The 26897-nt window shown below is 41.5% G+C and overlaps 1 protein-coding gene across 1 annotated transcript; it reads left to right on the top strand.

Moving 5' to 3' along the window:
* The first annotated feature begins 10032 nt into the window (after positions 1–10032).
* Positions 10033–22302, top strand: SOX8 (SRY-box transcription factor 8). Its single transcript, XM_068244156.1, has 3 exons — positions 10033–10726; positions 17570–17808; positions 20089–22302. The coding sequence occupies exons 1-3, from the start codon at positions 10296–10298 to the stop codon at positions 20814–20816; spliced, it is 1398 nt and encodes a 465-aa protein (XP_068100257.1). The 5' UTR covers positions 10033–10295; the 3' UTR covers positions 20817–22302.
* Positions 22303–26897: the final 4595 nt, after the last annotated feature.

The raw sequence follows: 26897 nt of genomic DNA, 5'->3' as shown, positions 1-26897 counted from the left end.
TTAACGTGAAGCGTTTTTGGTAGCGTTTTTGTGTAGCAGATTACAGATATTGTTACAGTAAAGCTGTTACTAAACAGCTACTGTAACAAAAACGCCTGGAAAACCGCTCTGATCTGGCATTTTATCAAGCGTTTTGCATTTTTCCTATACTTAACATTGGAGGCAGAAACGCCTCCGAAATCCAAAAAAAATGCTGCAGCCCGGGAGTTTGTATTTCAGCTAAAACCGACCCGCTCTGGTGTGCACCAGCCCATTGAAATACATTACCCAAGCGTTTCCTCAGCCGCAAGGGTTCCTAAAAACGCAACCGAACCGCTCTGGTGTGCACTAGGCCTATAAGTGTCCCCTTGTGCCCATGTGAAGTCTCACATCTCTACACGTGCCCGTGTGAAGTCTGACAACTCCTGGCTTCCACCAATGCCCGCTGTCACCGTGAGCGCTTCTTCCATGTGAGACTGGCGCATGCGTGCAGCGGTGTATCTAGGGAAATCCCTGCCTATGGCTAACATGACTGAAATCCACCCCAGGCCACCATCCTAAAAAAATGTAAGGTGTAGGTTCAGTTGAATTGGTTGTACTCAAGTTAAAGTGCAGCATTGGGTGTAAGACTGAAGTATGGCAATAGGTCAGCCTGTACATATCCCCAAATAAAAATTAGGCAGCTTGTCTCCCCAAATAAGGTAACCAGGCAGCAGAATCCCCAAGATAAAAAGTAGAATCTATATGGAAAATACCAAGGATGCTATGGAACGGAGCCCCAGTACAAGGCGTCCATGGCACATGCCACGCCTGCACACCCTTATAGATACGCCTCTGCCTGTGTGCCTGTGTGACACCATTACATGCGCCAAGTTATGTGGCACCGGCGCTTGTGGTGAAGCCAGACACCGGAGGAGGCCAGAAGTCATGCTGGTGGAGAGGTGAGACAATAAAAAAAATTCTGAAAGATTGACTGCTGAAATCTATCATAAATAGTGTGTGGCTAGGCAATAGATCCCACTCTAATCATATTCGATCAGAGAGGGTTCTATCTAATGGTCGATCTGGCCATGTATGGCCACCTTAGGGATGTGCCACAACTCTGAGTTGTTGCAAATTTTATGCAGCTTGGAAATGGACTTAACTAAATACAGCTGCTGCATTTAAATAATACAATTTCACACTGCATACATTTGCACCAACTCTGGTCATCTCTAGCATGTTCACTTGTCCATCGATGGTCTGGATTGGGAGATGATCTCATGCTCTTCCTATTGAGTAAGCCAGCACCTATTTAGTAAGGAGTCCTTGGGCAAGACTCCCTACAGCCTCTTGCACACATCATGCGATTCTGATTTTGTATACGATCCAATTTTTGATCCCAATAAAAAAAAGTACTGCATACTGCTACGTTTTTTAATCGGAATTAATAATTGGATCGTATAAAAAATTGGAGTCTCATGTAGTGTGCAAGAGGCCTAACACTGCTTCTGCCTCCTGAGCGCACCCTAGTGGCTGCAGCTCAAGCGCTTTGAGTCCGCCAGGATAAAGCGCAATATAAATGTTATTTGTGGGCAGCATCCATTCTCAATCAAATTTCACCTCAGATCTGATCAACTTCATGGTTGCATATCAATCACTACCATCTGATTACTTGCTGGATTGGACCATTATTAACCTGTGTATGGCTAGCAAACAACTCCATTCTAAGGAGGCCATTAACAATACAATCCCCTGAACTATCATTCGTCCAATTTGATTGTTATGATCAACCAGAAACAATAGTTTGAGTGTCAGTAATGGAGGGAAAACTGTTAACCCAACCAATCAGATTAGTGGTATCGATCTGTTTTTTGGATCAGTTCTATCAGTCTGATTGGACTGGTTAACCAGCCGAATGATCATAGCTATATAGAATTGGATGACTGATTGCCCAGGGGATTGTATCGTTAATGGGCACCTTAAGACAGATGTGACATTTTTCTCTGCTGTTTTAAGTAGCCTATTAATTATACAATTGTGATTGTACAATCTTACCAAAGCTACAGTATATAATATGAGGGGCTGCCTAAAGTGTGCATTCAAGGGGCTCGATTCAAAAAGCGGTGCTAACCCAGTTAGAGACTTTAGGCGTGATAACCATTGCACCACGCTGGTGAAAAGCCAGTTTAGCCGTGATAAGTTTAGGCGTGATAAGTTTAGGCATGATAAGTTTAGGCGTGATAAGTTTAGATAAGTTTAGATCATGCGCAAAGTCCCGCACTCAAAGCAGTGCCATTAAACTCTATGCGAAGTGCACCAGACTTTGCTAGCGCAAAACTTTTAATCAGCTGTGCACTGCGGTGCTAACCCAGTTGGTGTTATAGTTATCACGCCTAAACTTATCACGCCTAAACTTATCACGCCTAAACTTATCATGCCTAAACTGAGTTTAGGCGTGATAAGGGGCTTTTCACCAGAGTGCTAACTGTTAGCACCGCTTTGTGAATCAAGCGTAAAGTATATTTACTCAGTGTACACTTGTATTGCTAAAGGTGGTCATACACAATTCAGTTTCTATTGTTTTTTTCAACCAGAGAAATCTGCTAGAATTGTCCGCTTGGTTAAGTAATCAAGCCAATATGCCATACAATTGTTCTGCAAACGTAATAAATAAATACATAAATAAAACATTCCGTTTTTATATTATTCTAGGTTTGTAATGTCCTTAGATTTTTGCATTACAGTTCAGGCACTCAGGCCAATAAAGTAGATCTGAACTCTTGCACAGGACAGAAAGAAAACATAGAGAAATGCACCCTGTATGTATTTAGAGAGTTTAGCCTGTCTAATCCCCCCTGTGACTGATCAGCACTTGTAATTTGATCTCTCAGCTGTGTCAGCTGGCTGCCTCAGCAGAGCAGCTAATTTGTAAACACAGGATGTTGACAATATGTCTGCTTCCATGAAAGCAGGAAGTAGACACACTACAGATGTATTGCAGGATTTGTATCAGCTGTAACAAAGAAACATTTTTCTTTAAAGGGAACCTAAGCTGAGAGAGATATGGATGTTTTCTTTTAAACAATACTAGTTGCCTGGCAGTCCTGCTGATCTCTGGCTGCAGTAGTGGCTGAATCACAGACCTGAAACAAGCCTGCAGCTAATCCAGTCTGGCTTCAGTCAGAGCACCTGATCTGCATGCTTGTTGAGGGGCTGTGGCTAAAAGTATTAGAGACACAGGATCAGCAGGAGAGTCGGGCAACTGGTATTATTTTGAAAAATCCATATCCTTCTCCGTTTATGTTCCCTTTAACCACTTCACCACTGAGGGGTTTTACCCCCTGACCACCAGAGCAATTTTCACCTTTCAGCGCTCCTTCCATTCATTCGTCTATAAATTTATCATTACTTATCACAATTAAACGAACTATATCTTGTTTTTTCTACCACCAATTAGGCTTTCTTTAGGTGGGACATTATGCCAAGAATTATTTTATTCTAAATGTGTTTTAATGGGAAAATAGGAAAAATGTGGGAAAAAATTCATTATTTTTCAGTTTTTGGCCATTATAGTTTTTAAATAATGCATGCTACTGTAATTAAAACCCATGAAATGTATTTGCCCTTTTGTCCCGGTTATAAAACCGTTTAAATTATGTCCCTATCACAATGTTAGGCGCCAATATTTTATTTGGAAATAAAGGTGCATTTTTTTCAGTTTTGAGTCCATCCCTAATTACAAGCCCATAGTTTATAAAGTAACAGTGTTATACCCTCCTAACATAAATATTTAAAAAGTTCAGTCCCTAAGGTAACTATTTATGTATTTTTTTTTTATTGTACATTTTTTAATTTTTTTTTAATTACAAAAAAAAAAAAATTGGGAGTGTGGGAGGTAATGAGTAAATTTTTTGTGTAAAAGTAATTTATTTGTATGTGAAAAATGTTTAGGGTGTAGTTTTACTATTTGGCCACAAGATGGCCACAGTAACTTTTTGTTTTAATGCGACCTTCAAGCGTCCGGAAGGACGCTTGGAGGAAGTACTTGGAGGCTGGGTAAGTGTTTTTTTTTCACAATGATCGCGCTGCTCATCGGAGAGCAGCGGATCATTGTGGGGGCTTAGTTAAACGAACGGGAATAGATTTTCCCGTTCATTGATCTCCGGGCGAGCGGCGGGCGGCGTGTTTACGAGCGGCCGGCGGCGTGTTTATGAGCGGGAGCGCGGGCAGCGGCGGGAGCGCGGAAAGTACGGATTTCTCCGTCCCTGGGGGTTAAAGGATGGAAAAAGGGACGGAGAGATTCGTACGGGCGGGGGTAAAGTGGTTGAAGGTTATTATGCTGTTGCTTATTTTTTAGAGCAGAGAGGGAGTTCTGAGTTCAGGTCCGCTTGAAGGTGCCCACAATTGATACAATCTTGATTGTACAATATCACTTCTATGTAATATGAGGAACTACCTAAAGTATTCTTCCAAAGTGTATTCGCTCTGTTTAACCTTCTACTACACAAATTTGGTAAAATTGTACAATTAAGATTTTTTGTTTTGTCTTTTGTGACAATGAAGTGCCTGGTATCTAACATTGACCTTTTTACAACCATTCCTCTAAGGAGAGTCTGGAGACAGTAATTACACGTCATTGTTGACAGTACCTTTTGGCAGTGCTACACTAAAATAACTGATCCAGGAACTGTGTGTGCAAAACTGCCCTAATCCCTCACTTCAAAGCTGAGAATGATGAGAGCCCAGGGAAGGGATGGGGCTGCCTCATACACACTGGCTGCTGGAGGTGATGAAAATGCCACCATGTGTATTTATGTTTATACAGAACTGTGAAGAACACCCATCTATCCTCCACTGATGTCACACTGCCTGGAAACTTCAGCTCCCCATAAGTCCTCTTTCAGGTGGGAAGCTGAACTTTGCGCTTGTTAGTGGTGGACATGGGGTGGTGTTACTACACGGCGGAGATCCCTGTCATGTCACTTCCAAGCATAGCTGCACTTGTGCTCTAATGTGACCAACTCACAGCCCTTCTGCAGCGCTCGGTGGTGATCGGCAAAGCGCTACAACAGTGAAACCCTATGTGCGTTCACTCGCAGCATTGTGATCGCAGCATTGTGGGTGCGATCCCGGAGCAATAGCATCAGTGGCAGCAATAGCATCAGTGGCAGCAATAGCAAAACGCAATTTCTCCATGAATCGCGGTGAAATCGCAGGACGTCTGCAATTTGGCAAACCATGGGCACTTTGAAATTTATCTCAAACCAAGAGTGCTGAAAAAAAGTCTACAAAAATGAAAAAGGGTGTATAAGTGGATAGTGTACTGGTTAAGGGCTCTGGCTCTAAGGCTGGATCCCCACTATAAGTGCTTTTCTGAGCGCTTGCTGAGCGCTTTTAAAAAATCACTTTCATTAAAATCGCGGTAAAAATCCCCACAATCATGCAATTGCATAAGTGGCGATTTTTACCACAATTTTAATAAAAGTGAATGGGAATGATTTTTAAAAAGCGCTCAGAAAGTGCTCAGCAATCACAAGCGCTCAGAAAAAGCGCTTATAGTGTGGATCCAGCCTTACGCAGAAGACCAGGGTTCAAATCTCAGAACCCTGTTCAGTAAGCCAGCACCTATTAGTAAGGAATCTTGGGCTAGACTCCCTAACACTGCTACTGCCTATAGAGTGTACCCTTGTGGCTGTAGCTCTGGCAGTTTGAGTCCACTAGGAGAAGAATGTGATATGCCTTTTCTGTCTTGTCTAGCTACCCCATTTCCCTGAAATTAAGACATCCCCTGAAAGTAAGCCCTAGCAGCAATTTTGAGCATACTCGAAATACAACCCCTACCCCAAAAGTAAGCCCTAGCTGCAGAAAGGGGAAAAGTATGGCAATCTGTGTTTGTACTGGAGTCTATGGTCTCACAGGCTACTCAGTGAGTGCAGTGATCAGCCCAATAACTGAGCCATGGTCCCACCTACGAGATCATCGCCTCCAGTAAAAACACAAGTTGTCGTTCTTCTTCCTCATAGGCTGAAGCAGAGCCGGGACAAGGTCCTCCAGCACCCAAGGCTGAGACACCAAAGTACGCCCCTCCATCCCTGCCACCCGAGCCATCGCACACTGATTGCTATTAGACTAAGAGGCGCCACAGGGCCCCCAACCTCCCCAACACCTTAATCTCTAGTTATCTGGCTTGCAGTCACTGCCATGTATCCCCTTTTCTTATTTCTTTCTGCTTCAAACACAATTAGGAATGACAGCTGAATGAATTCTGCGCCCCCTCCTACACTGCGCCCTGAGGCTGGAGCCTCTCCAGCCTTTGCCTCGGCCCGGCCCTGGGCTGAAGATCGGGGACACAGCAGCATGGAGCTGGGGGGAAGAAGAGGATTAGGGGGACATTGCGGGACACGGGGGACAGCGCGACATGGAGCCAGGGATAAGAGGAGTATGCAGGTGGACATCAGAGAACACGGGATACCAGGAGGACATAGAGTTACATGGGACACAGAAGTTAAGGGGATAGAGGAGGACACTGGTACAGAGGGGGACACCAGGAGGACATTAAAGGTACAAGAGGGACACAGGGGCACACAAGAGGTGGATCCAGCAGAGGAAGAGGCGGCACAGTGGGGAAGGCGGGAGGACACACAGCACAGAAACTTGTGTGTTCATAGAAATATAAGCCATCCACTGAAGATAAGCCCTAGCACAACATTTGGAGCAAACATTAATATAAGACACTGTCTTATTTTCGGGGAAACAAGGAAATGCAACCACTTTGAATATGTCATGGATGAAAGAGAACCTTTCCAGAAATGGTATATATAGGTCCCTGCTTGGCTCAGGATACATTAGAGGTACAATCAGTGAGGCCGAGTTCACATTATAGGCGTTTTTGTAAAATTTTAAGCGCAGTCGATTTTCAAAATCGCCCTGAAAGTGCTTGTGCAATGATTCTCTACGAGAGAGTTCATATCAGAGCGGTTAGTTTGCGATCCAATTTGAAAAGCGGTGCTTGGACCATTTTTGCCTCAATGGAAGGTATAGGAAAAACGCAAAACGCTCACAAAATCGCTTTGGCAAGCGATTGCGTGAGCATTTAAAAAAAAACAAACATTGTATTTATTTTTTCCGGATTTTTTCTGGATCAAAAGATGGAAGCGCCCTACAAAAGCGCTTAGAAAAACACCCACAAAAACGAGCGAATGCGAAGAAAATCGCGGAAAAAAAGCCCACTGCGGACGGACACGAGAGCTCAACGCAATGTGAACAAGGCCTCAGAACTTATTTTGTTTGGCATTTGTAATTTTGTACAAGACTGTTTTGCAGTAACTATCTATGCTCTGACATGAGGCTATAAGGCCCCGTTCACACTTGCAGTTCGAGTCCACCAAGTGTCCGGGGGCCGCAAAGAGACCGTACGGGTCTCTGCGGTGGCCACAAGTTGCGGATCCGGAATGTATCAGTTCCGGCTACAATAAAGTAGCCGGAACTAGATACATTGCAGTGCCAGAAAGGCACCGCAAGCATGAGGGATACCGGCGTGTAGTCCGGGCCCCCCAAGTGGCCTAGGACCGGTGCTGGAAGCATCCAGTCCTATTGCCAGTGTGATGAGAAACATCAGTTTCTCATTGCACAGCATGGCCGCATGTTCGGGTCAGGATCCGGCCCGGGTCCGCAGCCGCACGGGGACGGACGGCAAAAATGGAGCAAGTTGGAATAAAGCTGGATCGTCCCGGAGCTGCGTTCCCAGATCGGATCCAGACGGTCGCACGAGTGTGAATGGATACATTGATTAACAATGTATCCATTCACCATCCGCTGTGTACGGAGCGTTCCGGGTCCGGGGAAGCCGGACCTGGAACGCTAATGTGAACTGGGCCTAACTATCTATGCTCTGACATGAGGCTATAATATTCCTGCATGGGAAGCCAGCTTCAAGGAAATATATTTACATTTAGCATTACAGGCAAATGATTGTAAACATAATGTAGTAGCCTGTAAACATACAGTATAGTAATCATTGCAAACCTCCCCCTTTCCATGCAAAAACAAACAAGCAACAACAAAAAAGCACTGCTGAAGGATTTCAGAAAGTATTAATTGATCCAGCAATGCCTAACTAATGCCTTCTAATGCCTAACACTAATCTCCCCCCTTCTAGTGCCTAACACTAACCTTCCCCTCCAAATGCCTAACACTAACCTAACCTCTTTTGCCTGTGCTTGTAGGCTGTTTTGATGCGTAGGATACTGCGTTGGGGAACCTGCTACAGAGGGGCGCACACTGAGAGGAGGGAGCCAAGAACAGAGGGGGGCACACGGGTGGAGAGAGGCAGAAATAGAAGGTAGCACATAGAGGGAGATAGAGCTAGAAGCAGAGGAGAGAACACTGAGGGAGATGGGTAGGGGGAGCAAAAATGAAGGGGCCCACATCTTGTTTATTACTAGACTCTCTGCAATATTCAGTATATCCCAGGTGAGATCTGAAGTTTTTAAACAATAGACAATTTAAAAAATCCAGCCCGGCTTGCTGGAACCCTGACAATATCCTCTCTGAGGACCAACAGTCTTCTCTGGAGATTTGAGTCGAGCAGCAGATTTGCCGAATCTGCAAATTTCTGCACAACAGGAAGTAAAAATGGCCACAGGCAAATCAGAACTTAGAACTGCCGACCATTTAGCTGGCAACTGCGTACATTTTTCCGCTGGTAGTTAATTAATTAAGCAGCTTGTACTTTTTTTTTGCTGTAGGCCATTTCCATGTCATGCTGGGTAGAATTTTTTCATGCTGGTGACAATCTTCTTGCAGCTCAGTTTACTTACCTGGGGCTTCCACCAGCCCCCTGCAGTCGCCCTGTGCCCGCGCTGGTTCTCAATGATCCTCTGGTCCCCCGTCGCAGCTCAGCTTCACTTTCAGCAACTAAGCCTGATGTGGCAACTGCGCCTGCGTGGCTCTGGCTCAACACCTGCTCGTTAGTGCTCCCGTCACCGGGAGCGTCCTGCACAAGTTGCAGTTAGAGAAAAGCTGTACTGCACTTGGCAGGACACTCCCAGCAATGGGAGTGCAAACGAGGACGTGCACGGCCAGGACCGTGCAGGCGCAGTGGCCGGAGACAGGCTCAGTCACCAAAAGCGAAATTGAGCTGCGGCAGGGGGACCGGAGAATTGTTGAGTACCGTTGCGTGCACAGGGCAACTGCAGGGGGCTGGTAGAGGCCCCAGGTAATGAAAACTGCCTTTTTATAGTTCACTTAAGTATCCCTTTAAGTGAGAATCTGCTGTCACCCCAGGATCTTAAAGTAACCCAGAGCTGTGGAAAAAAAGATTTGATACTCACCCGTGGCTTCCTCCAGCACCCTAAAAACACGTATGAATCCCACGCCGTCCTCCCACGGTCCGCTGTTCAGCCGTGATCAGCCCCGGGTAATTGGCTCAGTCCCGTCAAGTTGGGTCTACTGCGCATGCGTGGGAGCATGCCCTATTGACAATGCAACCAATTTCAGGTTAAAATTGGTCGCATGCATCGATCAGACATGCTGCAAGATGTAGGACCGACTTACTCCATCAGTTGCACGGCACTAACAGCGTGAGATATCGGGATGAGCGACAAACGCGATGGAAACCCCGGTGCTGTTCCCCCATAATGTAAAATGTTGACACACACATGCCAACGATCGGGAATTGGCCTGTGGTGTATGGGCAGACAACAGATCTCTTACTAATCAGATTTGATTACAGAGAGATGTGTCTCTTGGTCGATCTGCCCATACATCAGAAGATGTATGAGCACGTTTGCTGTATGGCCAGCCTGAGTGAAATGACAGTCTGCTGTCACCTGGGCGCTGGATGAGGATCTGCTTTCACCCCCGGTACGGCACTGCCCCCTCTTCTGCAGCTGATGACAACAAAACAGCTCCCAGCACACGTGGGAAAACACTGTATAACCCAAGTACAGAGCAAGTGTCGCTTTAAGTGCACAGCCCGCCCCTTTCCCCGGGCCAGCCAGTCAGGAGGAGGGGGTGGGGCTGGCATAAGATACTTATTGCTGGACTGGCAGAGAGGCAGGGAAAGAGGAGAGTGCGGTGGAGAGGAGCTCTTATTTGCTATTGCTGGGCTGGTGCTGCCATTAGCGAGCTGCCCAGCTTCTGCCCACCGACCGAGCTCCATCAGGACTTCTTGCTGCCGCCATCGGGACTTGGAGTTGCCTCCCAGCTACGGGGAATACCTCTGCCAGGAGTGGCAGTGAATCCGGAGACAGTGCAGAAGGCAGTGATTGCTCCCTGGTTGGCACAGCTGGCACACTGACCTGCCTGTGCAGAGACCTCTGTGCGGCTCCCAGATGCTGAACATGAGCACAGGGCAGGAGCAGTCTCCCGAGGCTCCCTGCAGCCCAGCGGGCACTGCCAGCTCCATGTCCCACGTTTCGGACTCAGACTCGGACGCTCCTCTGTCTCCAGCAGGCTCAGAGGGGAGAGGGTCCCTCACAGCCGCAGGCATGTCCCCCCTCTCCAAGAAGGACCCAGATGGACCTCTGGATGAAAGGTTCCCAGCCTGCATCAGGGAGGCAGTGTCCCAGGTGCTGAAAGGCTACGACTGGAGTCTGGTGCCTATGCCAGTCCGGGGATCTGGCTCCCTCAAGGCAAAGCCCCACGTGAAGAGACCTATGAATGCCTTCATGGTGTGGGCACAGGCTGCACGCAGGAAACTGGCAGACCAATACCCCCATCTGCACAATGCAGAGCTCAGCAAGACCCTGGGCAAACTCTGGCGGTGAGTAGGCAATATCCACGATTCCCTTCTTAGGACCTATACTATTAATATTTATTTATTTATATTTCTCTTCTGCAGTGCTGTACAGAGTACAGTCTTGTCACTAACTGTCCCTCAGAGGGGACCATAATCACGTGTCCATCATAGTCTAGGACAATTTTTTAGGGGGAATCCACTTAACTTATCTGTATGTTTTTGGGATGTGCCCGGAGGAAACCAACGCAGGCGTGGGGAGCACATACAAACTCCATGCAGATAGTGCCCTGGCTGGGATTCAAACCAGGGACCCAGCATCTATATGCCATTATTTATATCCCCTGCCTCTTATTCCAAGTTCTGGAGATCTATCCCTGGAAGTTATTGTGATTACTGTTTAGATTAAAGTGAAAAAAATAAAAGACAGAATCCTCTTGGGTTTCCTCTAGCTCCAGTTTCCTCTAGCATCCCAAAAACATTTTCCACCAGATAATCTCATGATTGGCAGAGCAATTCGATAATAACATTGAACCAAAGGAACATTTCTTAAAAATGAGGACACAGTGATTGGATGCAGTCTACACTTGGATAACTTAAGTATCCCTCTAAGTGAGAAAGTTACATACACTTTTACACTGCATCAAGTAACACAAGTCTAGAAGTGGCAGTACCTCCAATGAAAGTTGATAGGCGCAAGTCAAAAACTTTTAACCCCCCCCCCCTTCCCGAACGAGTTGCGATCAGGGAAATTACAATCAGTTACCTGACAGGGTACACATTGCATAGTGTGTGCTTAGCCTTATCTTACCCTGTAAAGTGCTGTATAAATGTGTTAGGCCTGGTGCACACCAAAACCCGCTAGCAGATCCGCAAAATGCTAGCAGATTTTGAAACGCTTTTTCTTCTTTTTCTGTAGCGTTTCAGCTAGCGTTTTGCGGTTTTCTGTAGCGGTTTTGGTGTAGTAGATTTCCTGTATTGTTACAGTAAAGCTGTTACTGAACAGCTACTGTAACAAAAAACACCTGAGCGGTTCCGCTCTGAAGTGCCGTTTTTCAGAGCGGTTTGCGTTTTTCCTATACTTAACATTGAGGCAGAAACGCATCCGCAATCCAAAATCTGCAGCAGCCTGGGAGTATGCGTTTCTGCAAAACGCCTCCCGCTCTGGTGTGCACCAGCCCATTGAGATACATTACCCTAACGGATCCGCACCCGCAAGCGGATCGCAAACCGCAGCAGAACCGCTCTGGTGTGCACTAGGCCTCTGTGCCATATAAATGTATAATAAGACAAAGGGATTATACATGCATTATTTTATTATCTGGAGTGATGTGGTTAACTTAGTTCTAGCATTTAGTATCAGTATGACCAGGGAAATTATGTAAAAATGTGTAACGCTTTAAATACAAAGTATGGGCGAGACTTTTGTTATTTCCTTGCACCCTAAATTTTTGTTATCCATAGACAAAAAAATCGTATAACCCCATAACAAGAAATTTACCAGGTCCGGCAGGAGTTATTTTAAGTGAAGGACCGATGGGCTTGACTAACTATATTCAAGTGCAGCTGCAGTTTGGGCACTGATCTTGATTATAGCTCTTGATGTTTTTAATTGGCATTATTATTATTATTATTATTATTTTGGCACTCGTATAGTACCTGCTGTGCTGTACATAAAGACAATTTAGAATGTTTCCTTCGAAAATGTTCTACTTTTCTACATCCCACTTCCTAATTAAGCTGGCCATTGGTTCAACCTGTGACTGATCAAACAATCGTCCTTAAACAGTTGTTTGATTGATCTTTTTGGGGACCTAATCCTCCCACCTAGAACAGTAACATTCCACCAGGAACAGTAACATTAATTTAAAAAAAAAGTTTGCATGCTAATCCATTCAAACCTTGATCAGTATGATTGCTCATGGTGTTGCAATTCCTTCATGCAATACAGACTATCAATTTGCAACCAATTCAATAAAAATTTCCTTTTTTTTATCACACTCTCAAATACATTGAGCATTAACAATTGATTTTGAATCGAGCAAAAAAAAACAAACCTGCAGGCGGATTTATTCATGAAGATTAAATCTGCCTAAAATTGATTGCTTCTTGCTATTTTATTGATATAAGTCTGGTACAAGCCTAGCTAGATGGACAGTTTCTTCCTGAACTGCTGTGTGGTTGTGTGTCACCTAGGACAACTGCCTGTTTCTACTCACCAATCCATCAGGTCCTGTAATGTGGCATGTCAAGGTGAGCACACATAATTGGTCAGATCGGTTGCCAGTAATGACGATGGCTCTGACAATGCTACCTTCTCCAAGTGATCCTCAAGCTACAAGCAATAGATGAACTCCTCCCTAAACTCAGTGTCCTTAAAGGTATTTCCCCCCCCCACTGAAGCTTCCTTCTTCCAGGTCTGCTATGTCTCATAGCTTTCTTGAGTAACCAGTAACATTGTTGCTGGAGCAACAGGTTATGGACAACCTTTTGAGAAGTTTTTGTTTTGAAGGGGCCAAAAGGAACCAAAATGTCCATGATGATTCCTTTTTTTTTTTTTTAAAGAATGCTTTTACTTTTTTTAGTTCCTTTATACTAATGATATTTGCTTAGTCTTTAATACCTGCAAAGTAGTATTACATTAACCATATCGTTGATTAAGGGCATGAGAGATCTCAGGCATTCGGTTGTGAACGTGCCAAAGAAGTCAAGATGTGGCATCTATCTATGGAGCCTCTACTTGTTCCATTTACAGAAACCATAGTCCCTGCACTACACCCTTCTTCTTAGTCCTGTGGCTGTAGCAGGAGTAATGTCTCTCTGACTGCAGTAGAAGCATCTCTGAAAAGCATGTCCGTTTCATGAGGCTATTAGTTTGGACTTACTGTCTTCTAAGTTCTAAAAGAGCATCACTCCTCCGGGTGGTACCTTAAACCTTAAAATAGATGCACATTCATGCAGTTTTCCTGTCTCTGATAAAACAATTGATGCTCTTTCTCATAGTACCAATCGAGGAGCATCCATCAATAAATAATGTTTATTTTTTATTTTGTTCAGCAGGATTTATTTTATTTGTTGTATTAAAAGCCGATTATCATTGATTGAAATTTTGTTATCAAAATTGGTTGCAACTTATTGATCGGTTTCAATGGACATAATTTATATGTGAGTGACCCAACAAAAAGATTGATCCGTATGATCTGTACCATGCCAGGGTGGTAATCTATCTCTACTTTGGCCATATTTTGACATCTGTGACTTCACACTGATGGTGGACTGTCTGATTGAGTAGTGCTGCATAATTAATGTCCTGAGGTCAGGTTTACGCAGTAATTAACAGATGTTGAACACAGCTCTCTGCACAGTAGGGATCTTCCTCTCACTCCATCTTGCTTCAATCTGCAACAACTGGAACAAAGTACAAACCTCAACCAATGACAGGTGTCAGAAATCAGGACTCCACAGACCCTCACATAGGCTGTAACTTGAGCATTAGATGACAAGATGGCACTTGGTGGGCACCAGCTGTCCATGTAATAGTACTAGTGTCATCTTGTCGAAGATTTCTCAAATCAGTGCTGGATTTTTTTTCTTTTTTTTTTGTAATTAGTATGAGGCACAGCGTATCCACTTTGCAACAGATGTTAGATACTTACGGGCTTAAGCAGCTGTCAGTAGAAGTGTTCACCCTTAAAGTGCTGGAAGGGCCTACCAACTGCCACCAGTACAGAAACAAATGTTCCCAAACCAACTTTCTCTGGCAAATTCATTGCCTACGTTCGGGAAAAATTCTTAGCAGGATTTGAGTGTGCACACATACTACAAGTTACAGGATTTTATGTAACTAGTAAACTGGAACGTTTAGTTCCACAAGATTTCCTGCTTCCTTAAATTTCCTCCAAAGCTTGTTTGGTTGAAGACAACAGATGTGAACATGCAGAAAAAAATTAAAGTAAGTTTGCTCAAGGCATTACTCTAGTCTGCTGGTTAACAACAAGTGCCAGTTTGCAGGTATGCCTTATACAGCATTTAAAAAATAAAAAACAGAAAGTTTCAATGTATAACTCTGAAAAAAGATTATCCTTCAAAAGTTATAAACTGTTCAAGTTTTACAGCCTCTCTTCCCTCAACTGGTTAACTTACCTTCTTAAATGAGACAATTGATAGCTAGAGGAAGAGGTTAGCTTCAGCTTCAAAAACAAGAAAGGTGTCTTTTATCTCCAAAGACTGTCTGGGGTCTTGCCAGAATAGTTATTGTTTACACAGGAGGGGGAGTGAAACGCTTCTGAATGCTCACTGTAAACTTGTACCATAATATTCAGAGTTTTAACAGTGGTAATGCAAGCAATATTTGAAGACATAGGGCCCAATCCAATTCAATTTTTCTCCTAAGTTTTCTCATTATAAATTAAATGCCTTTCAAGCCACCAGCAAGCAAAAAATAATTTTGACTGCTCTTTTCTGCCTAAATTTTGGTTCTTCTTCATTTGCAGAGTACAAAAGTTATTTTAAACAGTAAATGAAAAATTATCTCCTTGAAGAAAGCTTAGAAGAAAAAAAGTGAACTGGATCAAGCCCATAGTATGAGTAAAGAGAGGGTGTGGAAAGATGAAGCTAAAAATAAAAAGGGCCTGACTAGGGGGACACATTTATTTAGTACATCTTTGGATTCTTCAATGTGGCATTGTTGGTGATTCACATCTGTTGGGGTCTAACATTTTGCTAATTTTTTAAGGGTTTATTTGCTGATCCATAGCTCCTGTCTTTGCTGTAAACATCCACTTAGGCACAATGCATTTTTTTTAATCCGTACATTTGAAGTTGTCACGTTTTTGTGGGCCAGTAAAATGATAGCCCCCTGGCAGATAATCTCCTAGAAGTTAATTTTACTGTGACAATAAGTTTCTCCAAAAGATGAGTCACATTAGAACGTTGTCAGTGGCAAGGAATGTGTACCACAAAACCTGATCGTCATGACTAATCTCCTTGGTAGTGTTCCTGATTTCACCGATTTGTGAAGTGTTGTTTCACAAAACAAAAAAACTAAAAAAAAAAAACGAAATTGCCTAAAAAAAATTCAAGCAATTCCCTTTGTTGCTAAATAAAAAAATTAATTTTCTGCATTATAAATTATTATTTTAACATGCTGCATGTCACCTAGTCATCAGTGCATTCCTAAATGTTCTTTTCAAATGAAGGTATTTATTCCAACTCAATCAATCAATCAATCATCAATCAATCACTATTTCAAGAATCTAATTTGTTTTAGATGACTCAGAGGTAGTTTATTAGGAGTGAGTCAGGCTATATTATTTAATTTTTAATCCTGTGAATTAATTTGACTATAATCGTTTATTGTGTACTACCTACTATGAAAGTATCTTAATACATTTTATTATGCATCTGACATATTTCAGAAGAAATGTAATTCACTTTTAAGTAAACTGTTGCAAACAATGAGAAAGATAGTTTTGTTAATACATTCTGACCACAAGTTCAAGTGGCGTATTAGGATCAGTTACAGCTCGGTCAATGTATGCTAACAACGATACAATATTTTAATACACAAGTGTCCACAGGCAGTCGAGGTTTAAATGCTGCCATTCACTGGGGACTGTCACTTACCTGATAATTGATTTCACTCAATGTGTTCATCTCTTTCACAGCAAGCATACAATCTTGCCTCTGCCACACCTCTTTTACATTCTGCGTGTTGAGGGTTAATTCATCAAATCAACTTTTTCATTGCTTCTTTCAGAGGTTCCAAAATAAATATTTGGCGAACCCTCGCTGCTCAATCATCACTTGACATTATAGAAACACTTTTTTTTTTTTAAAGTAATAGATGATTTGTAAATGCAAAAAATCGACTAACAATATGATGTAAGGAATAAGTGTTTTAGTTATAGAGAAGTTCTGAAGTTGCTGAACATTACAAATAATTAAAAAAACAGCTAGTTAAGTTAGTGTTTTTGAGCATTAACATTTTATGGATGATGGATTTCATCTCTTACTGGAGCTATGGTGAACATGAAACTATTCCCTTGAATAGAAAAAAAAATGAAACACAAAAATAATAAAAGTAAAAATTACGTACGGTACTGGAATTAAGAAGTTTAATATTTCTATTCAAAACAGTTGTAAGCCAAAATCATTTAAAATCTTTCATTTTTGCCCTTCTGTCTACTTTTCTATAAATGTATTCTGTAACTTTTGTTTAATTGCTCTTGTAAGTGCTACTTGTAAGACATATACTATATATACACACATGTGCACACACTCTCTGAATTATTCCTTATAGCCAACCCCCCCCCCCCCCCCTCCAGTTTTTGGACTTGGTTTATTATTACAAATCTGGTCCTGAAGCAATAGCATTTTAGCAGACAGAAAAATTACAATTTCAGATGAAAAGCGTCTCAATAAGATTTACAAATTACATAAATTCCACCTTTCCATTCTTATTGAACTCTGTACAGCACAACAGGAGGTGATGGTGCTATATGAATCAATAATGATTGGTTTTGGTTTTTTTTTTCTATTTGTACAGTTTAAGTTATATCCACAATTTAGATTACGATTTATTTACTTATTTTAGAGCGAGATTGAAGCAATGGCATCACTCACTGTTCAGCAAAGGGGCTGAAATTATATATTGTTGTATCAGATCATTATAGTCTTTTTTTTTTTTTTCTTTTCATTTTGTTTCTACATAATACATTTGTAGCAAATAGTGAAGTGGATTGAGTCTAGGAGAAAGAGGAGTGAGATCAAATATAGTAATCTATAAGTAAGCTTTGTATTAAGAGAAAATCCACGTTGGTAATACGTTGTGGTCATTTCATAAAAACGTTACTTTTGCTCTTCCCACAGTTTGCTGAGTGAAAATGAGAAACGCCCTTTTGTTGAGGAGGCCGAGAGGCTGCGTATCCAGCACAAGAAGGATCACCCAGATTACAAATACCAACCTCGGCGGAGGAAGAGCGTGAAAGCTGGTCAGAGTGACTCCGATTCTGGGGCTGAACTGGGCCACCATCCTGGACCTCAGATGTACAAGTCTGACTCTGGACTAGCAGGGATGGGAGATGGACACATGCATGGAGAGCATGCAGGTAATGGGCTGTACTACATTAGGGAATTCTCAGTTTACAGTTTTCAACATTAATTTGATGGTAGGACATACCGTTTTTTGCCAACAGTGCCTATGGCTGAGTTTAAAAGAATTTTAATAGTCATTAAAAAGGTTGTATGATTCCACAGAAATGTATTTGAAGGTTGGTTCATGCTTCCTCCTTCTCACTTCCACTTCCCATTTGAGGTAGGGTGCAAGTACAGCAGATGAAAACCATAAAATACGTATTGTCACAGTACCATAAGTGGCAAAGTTTAGTCCTTTCATTTTTACCAGTGCCAAATCCCTAGCAAGCTTGCAAGAGAGATACAAAGGCGGACCACCCAGTTGCACCCACGTTGCAAAGTAACTAGGAAGATGAGAGAGACCTACCAGATTTTAGAGGGAGTCATGGAATAGCAATGGAATGGAAGTACCAATCTCAGGGAGACTAGGCATCCCACTAAAGAAAAGAGAAGGGTGGGCCTACACTCTGGTTATCATTGACTTCTGATGATCTTCATGTGTTAAAAGCGCAAAGCCACATATATGTGGAGAATAAAATTTGCCTGAAACCATTTTTTCTGATCATGTCGGTTGACAGTTTGTGTTGTCTGTCATTAGTGTACAGATTTCTGCTTGGCTGTGTTCCAAGTGGCATACTCTAGCTTCTTTCCTAGCTGTATATAGGTCTAGCTGAAATTCACTTGCAGCGTATTTAATAAAAAGTCAAAGTCAGAAAGTGTAGGTAAGTACCGGTAATTTAGGCATCATCTGTATGAGTAATGTGTAAATTACCTGTAAATGTTTTACATAATGTTTGGGCTTTTCTACCCCTGGTAAAGTGGGGTGCTCAGTTTTCTCAAGATGGTTTGACCAAGAAGAGTCCACTAGTAATTGGTAACGGCCAATCAGATTGTTCCTTTGCACGGTTATTCTTATTTAGTATTTATATAGGGCCAACATCTTCCACAAGGCTCTACACGGTATATAAGCTTGTTGCTAACTGTCATATGTTCATTGTAGTCTAGGGGCAATTTTTTTAAGCCATTTAACTTATCTGTATGTTTTTGGGATATGGGAGGAAACTGGAGTGCCCGGGGAAACCCACACAGACACGGGGAGTACATACAAACTAGTGCAGCTAGTGCCCTGGCCGGTATTTGAATCGGGTATCCAGTGCTGCAAGGCAAAAGTGCTAACCGCTACGCCACCCTGTTGCCCCATTTCAGCAGCTAACTCAATAAATGTTTTTCAAATATCCTTGAACAGCATAACAATATAACCAAAAGCTTCACTTTCTTATTCTAGTGGACATTTTAAAAAGTACGGTAATCAGCCTATTTCCAGTAAGCTAAGATAGCCAGTGCCAGCAGCTATTAGCTGTGTAACATATTTGTTCTCCACCACAAACCCAGGGGGCAAAGTTTTCCAGGAACAAATCAGGATGCATCTATTATTTATTTTTTTAAATTTTTTTTAATTTAATCGTATAAACTAGATTTACGCAAACACTAGTTGTAAAAATTAGTGCCAGACCTGAAGGTGCTACATAAATGGTGAATGTTTTTTTATTTTACAATCAAGAGATACATTTCTCTGCTGTTTACGGTTTTATGGCTCTTTTTCTTAATATTAAAAAGGGGAAAAAAAGAAAAGCTAAAATAAAAATATAATATCATATTTTTTTTTTTTACTAGTTGGTCTTTCATAGATACTCATATCGGCACCCTACACATAATTAATGAAAAACAAAAACATACTGCCACTAGGTGCACTATTGCATTGTAGTATATGGATCTTTTTTTTAGATCATCTGAATCCATTTTTCTTTTTGTTTTGAATTAGGTATTTATATATGTATATTAATTATGATCACAAAATATGGTATTTGGTTGGAGCTCCCCCTGCTGGTCTCAGCTTTTAAAGGTCTAGTTGAGATAGCTTGATGTGGAACAATTGGGCAATAGCTATCAGTCCCTACATGTGGGCATTTTTTTCCTGCAAAGTTAGGAACTTCTTTTGCTGTAACAGTAATATCTCTCTTTTACTGACAAAACACTACCAGGCAGTTTTGCAGATGAGTCACAACTATGTACTGTTTCATATGTATAATTTATGATTATTTAACGTTAAACACAAAGACTAAGCAAAATAAGCATAATATAAAAGACTATATTCTCTTTAGGCTTGTTAACAATTCTAAATAAGAAAATAAAAAACTGTAGAAGGTGGACAGTATGGTATGTTATACTTAAGGTTTTCATTATTTAACTTTTAGGTCAAAATCATGGACCTCCAACTCCACCAACCACCCCCAAGACTGACCTTCACCACAGTGGGAAGCAGGAGCTGAAGCATGAAGGACGCAGGATGTTGGATAATGGGAGACAAAACATTGACTTCAGCAATGTTGACATTAATGAGTTAAGTAGTGAGGTCATCAACAACATTGAGACTTTCGATGTGCATGAGTTTGACCAGTACTTGCCACTCAATGGTCATGGAGGTATTCCACCCGATCATGGGCAAAACTCTGCAGCGCCACCATATGCAGCAACCTATACGCATGCTGCTGGGAGCACGCAAGCACCTGTGTGGTCACACAAAAGTTCTTCGACTTCATCCTCATCTCCAGAGTCCGGTCAACAAAGGCCTCACATCAAGACAGAACAGCTGAGTCCAAGTCATTACAGTGACCAATCCCATGGATCACCTACTCATTCTGACTACAACTCATATAGTGCCCAAGCTTGTACTACAACTGTACCTAACTCTACTGTACCAAACACTTTCCCCAGCTCTCAGTGTGACTATACAGACCTTCCAAGCTCCAACTACTATAATCCATACTCTGGCTATCCGTCTAGTTTGTATCAGTATCCTTATTTCCATTCCTCTCGGCGCCCATATGCTACACCTATTCTCAACAGTCTGTCTATTCCACCCTCACACAGCCCCAATTCCAACTGGGACCAGCCAGTCTACACAACCTTGACAAGGCCTTAAACGTGTTGTTTCTTGAACTGAGAACTTTTATGTCATGATTAAGTCTGATTGTTGAAGTCTTTCAAGACGTGCACTATAGACAGACTGTACAGATGGGAGGCGCCGTGCCAGTTCTTTATAAGTGCCTGCTGAAAATCCGAGAACAGTTCCTTCAGATGTTGCTGAAAATAATTGCATTGTGAAACGCAAAAGTGCAGAAAGGCCTGTTTTTTAATTTTTGGGTTTTTTTTCTTGAACTGTGATATGATCTATGATGAAGGACAGACCTCCAACTTCCAAATGAGGACACTCTTGGCACAATTAGGAGGCGCCAAAGTTTTTGAAGTTTACTACAAAACCCAAAATCCTAACCGACCAACCATTAAGAATGTGCTATGACCAATTAACTAGGTTCTAACATTTCCATTTCATATTGTACTGTATCTGCTAAAGGAGAAGGCCAGTTTTAAGGTCGACATGCCATGTCAAGTAATTTTCTTTTGTTACTATGAGTTCATTTTACAGATATGAAGACTTTAGTGGATGTTTACTCCAGAATCTTTCCAGAATTCAACATTTTTTTGTTTGATTAATATTACTGCCGTAATTTTTCTTTTAGTACAAGTGAACTGGATTTCGGGGAGGGGGGAGTCCAATGTAACCATTATGTTTGTGTCTCAGGCTTGGATTACAAAGTGTCTTTTTCATTTTTTGTTTCTCTGCAATGTTTGGTTGTAATTAACTTTTCACAAATGTTCTTATAGTTCTGTTAAATATATTATATATAAATATATTTATGTGCCATATATTATAATTGATTAATTAGTTTACTGACTGAAAAGGAGGTTGGGGAACAGAATAAAATGGTAAGGAATATTGAAATTTGACCATGACCTGATAATTTGTTTTGATCATTTGGATGGTACCCGTAAGCCCAAATCCAGGGTGCTTATAATATCTGGTTACCCAGTTGCTCAAGTAGTATATTAATAACATTTTGTCTCAATGAGAATTCCTCACAAAACTAAAGAGGTAAAACAGTTTTAAAAAAATATTTCACCCAACCATCCAGGGACCACGTTCTTGCCGTTAATCTAAGACACTAAAATGCTGTCCATAGTTTTATTTCATTTTTTTGTAACTTAGTTTTTGACTAATATCCGTTTTTTATGCTATTGTTCCCTTTCATTGTATGCTGAGCATATAATAAATTCTATTTTATTGTTACTTGTGCTTTTTATTAAATATTGAGGTAAAAAAAACTTTGTAAATTTCCAAAAAGAAATTATTTTTTGTTTCTACATTTCTTACTATTTTCTAAAGAAAAAAAAGTGTCTTTGGATCAAATTTTCCTGTTTACACATTTAAACAAAATACTTTTTGTTTTCTGAAAATTCTATTTTTCTTTTCAAGGTGTGAGCAATTCATTTGTATGATAGATGCCGCTGACTATTGTTTTAATTAAGCAAAGCTAACTTTTGTATATACTATATCGAGAAAATTAAAAATGGCTTTTTTTGGAAAATTGACATGGCTTTGTTGTTCTTCCTCCAGACATTATATTGCTGGAACGTTTATTTAAATAATAATTCAGACTTATAAGCTTGTAGTTGTACTAATTTATTTTAAATAACCATTAAAATGTTTTATTTAAGCAACTTTAAAAGTAAGTTCTTATAAATTTACGAGTATGAACTAAGCATTTTTTTGAAAGTAAAACATTTGCTCACTAAAACTTTGTATAATTACATTATATTTGTATCATAAATGGTATAAAGAACTCCTTGAAGTTTCTTCAGATTGATCATTGGGTAGGAAAACAATCTGTTAATTATTTATTTTTTATCTTTATTTAGCAAAATTGATTAGCTGAAGATGTTTATACCCCTAAACTATCCACCTACTGTTAGTTCACTGTGAATTAGATTGACCTCTTCAAATTATTGATTGACCACATTGCAGACTATAGGACCTCTTTAAAGCAGGGCTGTGGTGTGGAGTCAGTACAAAAATCATCCTACTCCTCCGTTTATGAAACTGCCAACTCCGACTCCAGGTACCCAAAATGACTCTGACTCCTTAGTCTAATACTTACCAGGGCTGTGGATTTGGTACAAAAATCATCCAGCTCCCACTCAGTTTATGAAACCTCCGACTCCAGGTACCCAAAATTGCTCCAACTCTGACTCCACAGCCCCTGCTTTAAAGTGTATCCAAGGCAACATGCGACATGAGATAAAAGATTGACAACCAGGCTGTTTTTAATTGCTTTATTTTGGTGCCTGAAAGAGATCATACATGGAAGTGACAGTTTCTGTCTTGTCGGGAATTTAGTAGACATCACTGATAAGCAGATTACAGCCATAAAAGATTTTTCTGGCAGAATACAACTTCTGAGGGCAGGGAGAGATAAAATACATGAGCTATTGGCCTTTTTCTAACTCTGGGACACTTATTAGGCTGCCACTGAGCAGAGACAACAAAACATTCAATCTAGTTTGAATATAAAATAAAACCATGGGATATCTAAAAAAGTAATTTTTAGGAGTAGGAGGATAAATATGATTTTTTTGATCTCATCAATTTATTTTCACCTTGTGTTTACTTTAAGTGACAGAAAATAATGACCATTTATGACACAGCTGGGGTAGAATATGTACTCTAAATGTGCGTTTCTTTGCTACATTTGATCACATTAACTACAGTGTTGCTGGATAACAATTGACCATGCTATGACATGCTATGTAGTAATGCATGTCTTTCTAGAATGTAGAGTATGCACTACATTATGCCTGCGTTGCATTATTATTTTAGTACTCGAATAGCGCCAAGTACTAAAATAATACTCAGGGAGCAGCCAACATCTTTACAGGGACCTTGAGCAGCACTCCTCCGCAGCGCTGTACAGAGTGTATTGTCTTGTCACTTAACTGTCCCTCAGAGGGGCTCACAATCTAATTCCTACCATAGTCCTATGTCTATATATGTGTAGTGTAGTGTTTCATAGCCTAGGACCAATCTAGGGGGAAGCCAATTAGCCTATCTGTATGTTTTTGGGATGTGGGAGGAAACTGGTGTGCCTGGAGGAAACCCACACAGACATGGGGAGAACATACAAACTCCAAGCAGATAGTGCCCTGGGTAGTATTCGAACTGGGCACCAAATGCTGCAAGGGGAGGGTGCTAACCACTACGCTACTATGCTGACCCATTGTAGCATTGGACATTATTCAAAGCTCTTAGTATGAACCTACCCCAAGGGAATAAACTTACCAATGTATAGAGCCATTACAGGAGCAGGACAGGCAATTTGTAGCAAGCTTTGAAAGCAGACTATAAAAAACTTTCATAGTAGCAACATTTCTGTACTGTGAGAGCCAATAAAATTATGTAGGTAGAAAAATAAGCTCATGAAATTTATAGAACTGAGACAGCCATGTCTAAAACAACAGCTACCTTGTTTACTGAAGATGTGGCAGACATTACAGTCTGAGATCTATTTAGGTACTCTTGTCTCTGGCGTGTTTGCTCTGGGATTGAGATGTTTGTATTGCAAACTTAAAGCAGAACTCTATGTAAATAGACGAAACACCTCGGAACAGGTTATTTTTAAACCTGGACTTCAGGCTAAATACACAGTGACAATATAGTACTGCTGAAATATCTTCTTACCTGCCAGAAAGATTCGCAATTCTGTCCAGCTATTCCTGTAAATAGATAGCCTAGCAGAACACAGCCACAGTTACCTGAGGTGAGCTTTTTTTCCCACTGCCCTACTGGGACAAACATCACACCAAAGGCTGTGGATTTGGAGTCAGAGTTGAGGAGTAAATTTTGGTACCTGCGGTTGCGGTCGGAGTCGGTGGTTTCATAAACTGAGGAGACGGATGACTTTTGTACAAATTCCACAGCCCTGGTAAGTATTAAGCCCAATCTACATGTTACGATTCTTTATACGATTCGATTACGATTCTATTTACGGTCTGATTAAATCCAACATGTCTGATCAGGATTCGATTCGACTCAATTCGATTTGCCATTGCAAAACAATGGCAAATCGAATTGAATCGAATCCCGATCGGACATGACGGATTTAATCGGATCGTAAATAGAATCGTAATCGAATCGTATAAAGAATCGTATCGTGTAGATTGGGCTTTAGACTAAGGAGTCTGAGCAATGTTTGGGTATAGTTTGAGTCAGTGGTTTTATAAACTGAGGAGTCGGATTAATTTTGTACTAATTCCACAGCCCTGGTAAGTATTGGACTAAGGAGTCGGAGCAATGTTTGGGTACCTGGAGTTGGATTCGGTAGTTTCAAAAACTCAGGAGACGGATGACTTTTGTACAAACTCCACAGCCCTGGTAAGTATTAGACAAAGGAGTCGGAGCAATGTTTGGGTACCTGGAATTGGAGTCGGTGGTTTCATAACGTGAGGAGTCTGATTTTTGTTCACACTCCACGGCTCTGCATCACACACTGGCCAGGAACACAATCGACTCCTGACTAGACTGTGCCAGGTTAGCCATGTTTCCCAGCATTTCATTGCTATTTACCCGTTTTGAAAGCCTGTGCTTGCAAAGTACCCCCAGGCATGATAAAAATTATCTCAAATTCCCCTTGACACAGATATATTTGTGAGTAGTACAGGGCAACTGTTTACAGTTTCCAAGCATACACTTGGAATCTATAAGCATACACTTATAGATTGCCACCCCATTTGGTAAAACGATTGATTCTTCTCTGAAAGGAGTCGATTCAGGAAGGAATCGAATGCTACCACATGCTGGAGACCAACTTTCAATAGATTGCAGCAGGAAACCTATTAAAAATCGATTAAACTGCAGTGTTGCACTGTTCGATGCAGTGCAACGCTATAGGCGAGTACATCTTATTTGGGTGTCGGGCAGTTCGGAGCAGGGTGAGCCGAATCACGGCCCTCCCTGCTGCCGATACACTTTCCGGCGGCATTAAATACTATTCCTCCTCCGAGTTGTCGTAGTTCTGGGTGTGGCAACTACCGGAGCCCCGAATTACCACCACGTAGGGTGCGCAGCATAGCATTGCTGCTATGACAGCTACCACTGTTCCTGCCCATGCTGTCTGAACTGCACACTGGTCCACAGGCAAACCCCAGCAGCAAATCTACTGCTGTTTCTGGGGAAATATGTAATTTTTTTTACTAACATTTGGTGCATACATTTATCATTTTATTCAACCGCATTTAAAAACCCATTTTTCCTATCGTAACTTTCAAATTCATTTTCTTCTTGAAATATTTTCCCCCTTGTCCCCACTGTTCTCCTGAACATACCTAGCAAGTTTGGTGAGTCTAGCTCATATGGGGGCTTTGCTATTAACCTCTAAAGTCATGGTATTCTTCAATGCAATTACAGTGGGTTGCAAAAGTATTCGGCCCCCTTGAAGTTTTCCACATTTTGTCACATTACTGCCACAAACATGCATCAATTTTATTGGAATTCCACGTGAAAGACCAACACAATGTGGTGTACATGTGAGAAGTGGATCGAAAATCATACATCATTCCAAACATTTTTTACAAATAACTAACTGCAAAGTGGGGTGTGTGTAATTATTCAGCCCCCTGAGTCAATACTTTGTAGAACCACCTTTCACTGCAATTACAGCTGCCAGTCTTTTAGAGTATGTCTCTACCAGCTTTGCACATCTGAAATCCTTGCCCATTCTTCTTTGCAAAACAGCTTCAGCTCAGTCAGATTAGATGGACAGCGTTTGTGAACAGCAGTTTTCAGATCTTGCCACAGATTCTCGATTGGATTTAGATCTGGACTTTGACTGGGCCTTTTTAACACATAGATATGTTTTGTTTTAAACCATTCAATTGTTGCCCTGGCTTTATGTTTAGGGTCATTGTCCTGCTGGATGGTGAATCTCAAGTCTTTTGCAGTCTCCAAGAGGTTTTCTTCCAAGTTTGCCCTGTATTTGGCTCCATCCATCTTCCAATCAACTCTGACCAGCTTCCCTGTCCCTGCTGAAGAGATGCATCCCCCGAGCATGATGCTGCTACCACCATATTTGACAGTGGGGATGGTGTGTTCAGAGTGATGTGCAGTTTTAGT

This window comes from Hyperolius riggenbachi, chromosome 7, assembly GCF_040937935.1.
Source record: "Hyperolius riggenbachi isolate aHypRig1 chromosome 7, aHypRig1.pri, whole genome shotgun sequence".
Taxonomy (NCBI): Eukaryota; Metazoa; Chordata; class Amphibia; order Anura; family Hyperoliidae; genus Hyperolius; species Hyperolius riggenbachi.
The sequence above is the reverse complement of the archived record's forward strand: the minus strand, read 5'-3'. Positions and strand labels throughout refer to the sequence as shown.

Coding starts and splice junctions, on each gene's coding strand:
- SOX8 (XM_068244156.1), top strand. CDS start 10,296: ATGCTGAACATGAGCACAGGGCAGGAGCAGTCTCCCGAGGCTCCCTGC. Junction 10,727..17,569: donor ACCCTGGGCAAACTCTGGCG/GTGAGTAGGCAA, acceptor CTCTTCCCACAG/TTTGCTGAGTGAAAATGAGA. Junction 17,809..20,088: donor CATGCATGGAGAGCATGCAG/GTAATGGGCTGT, acceptor TTTAACTTTTAG/GTCAAAATCATGGACCTCCA.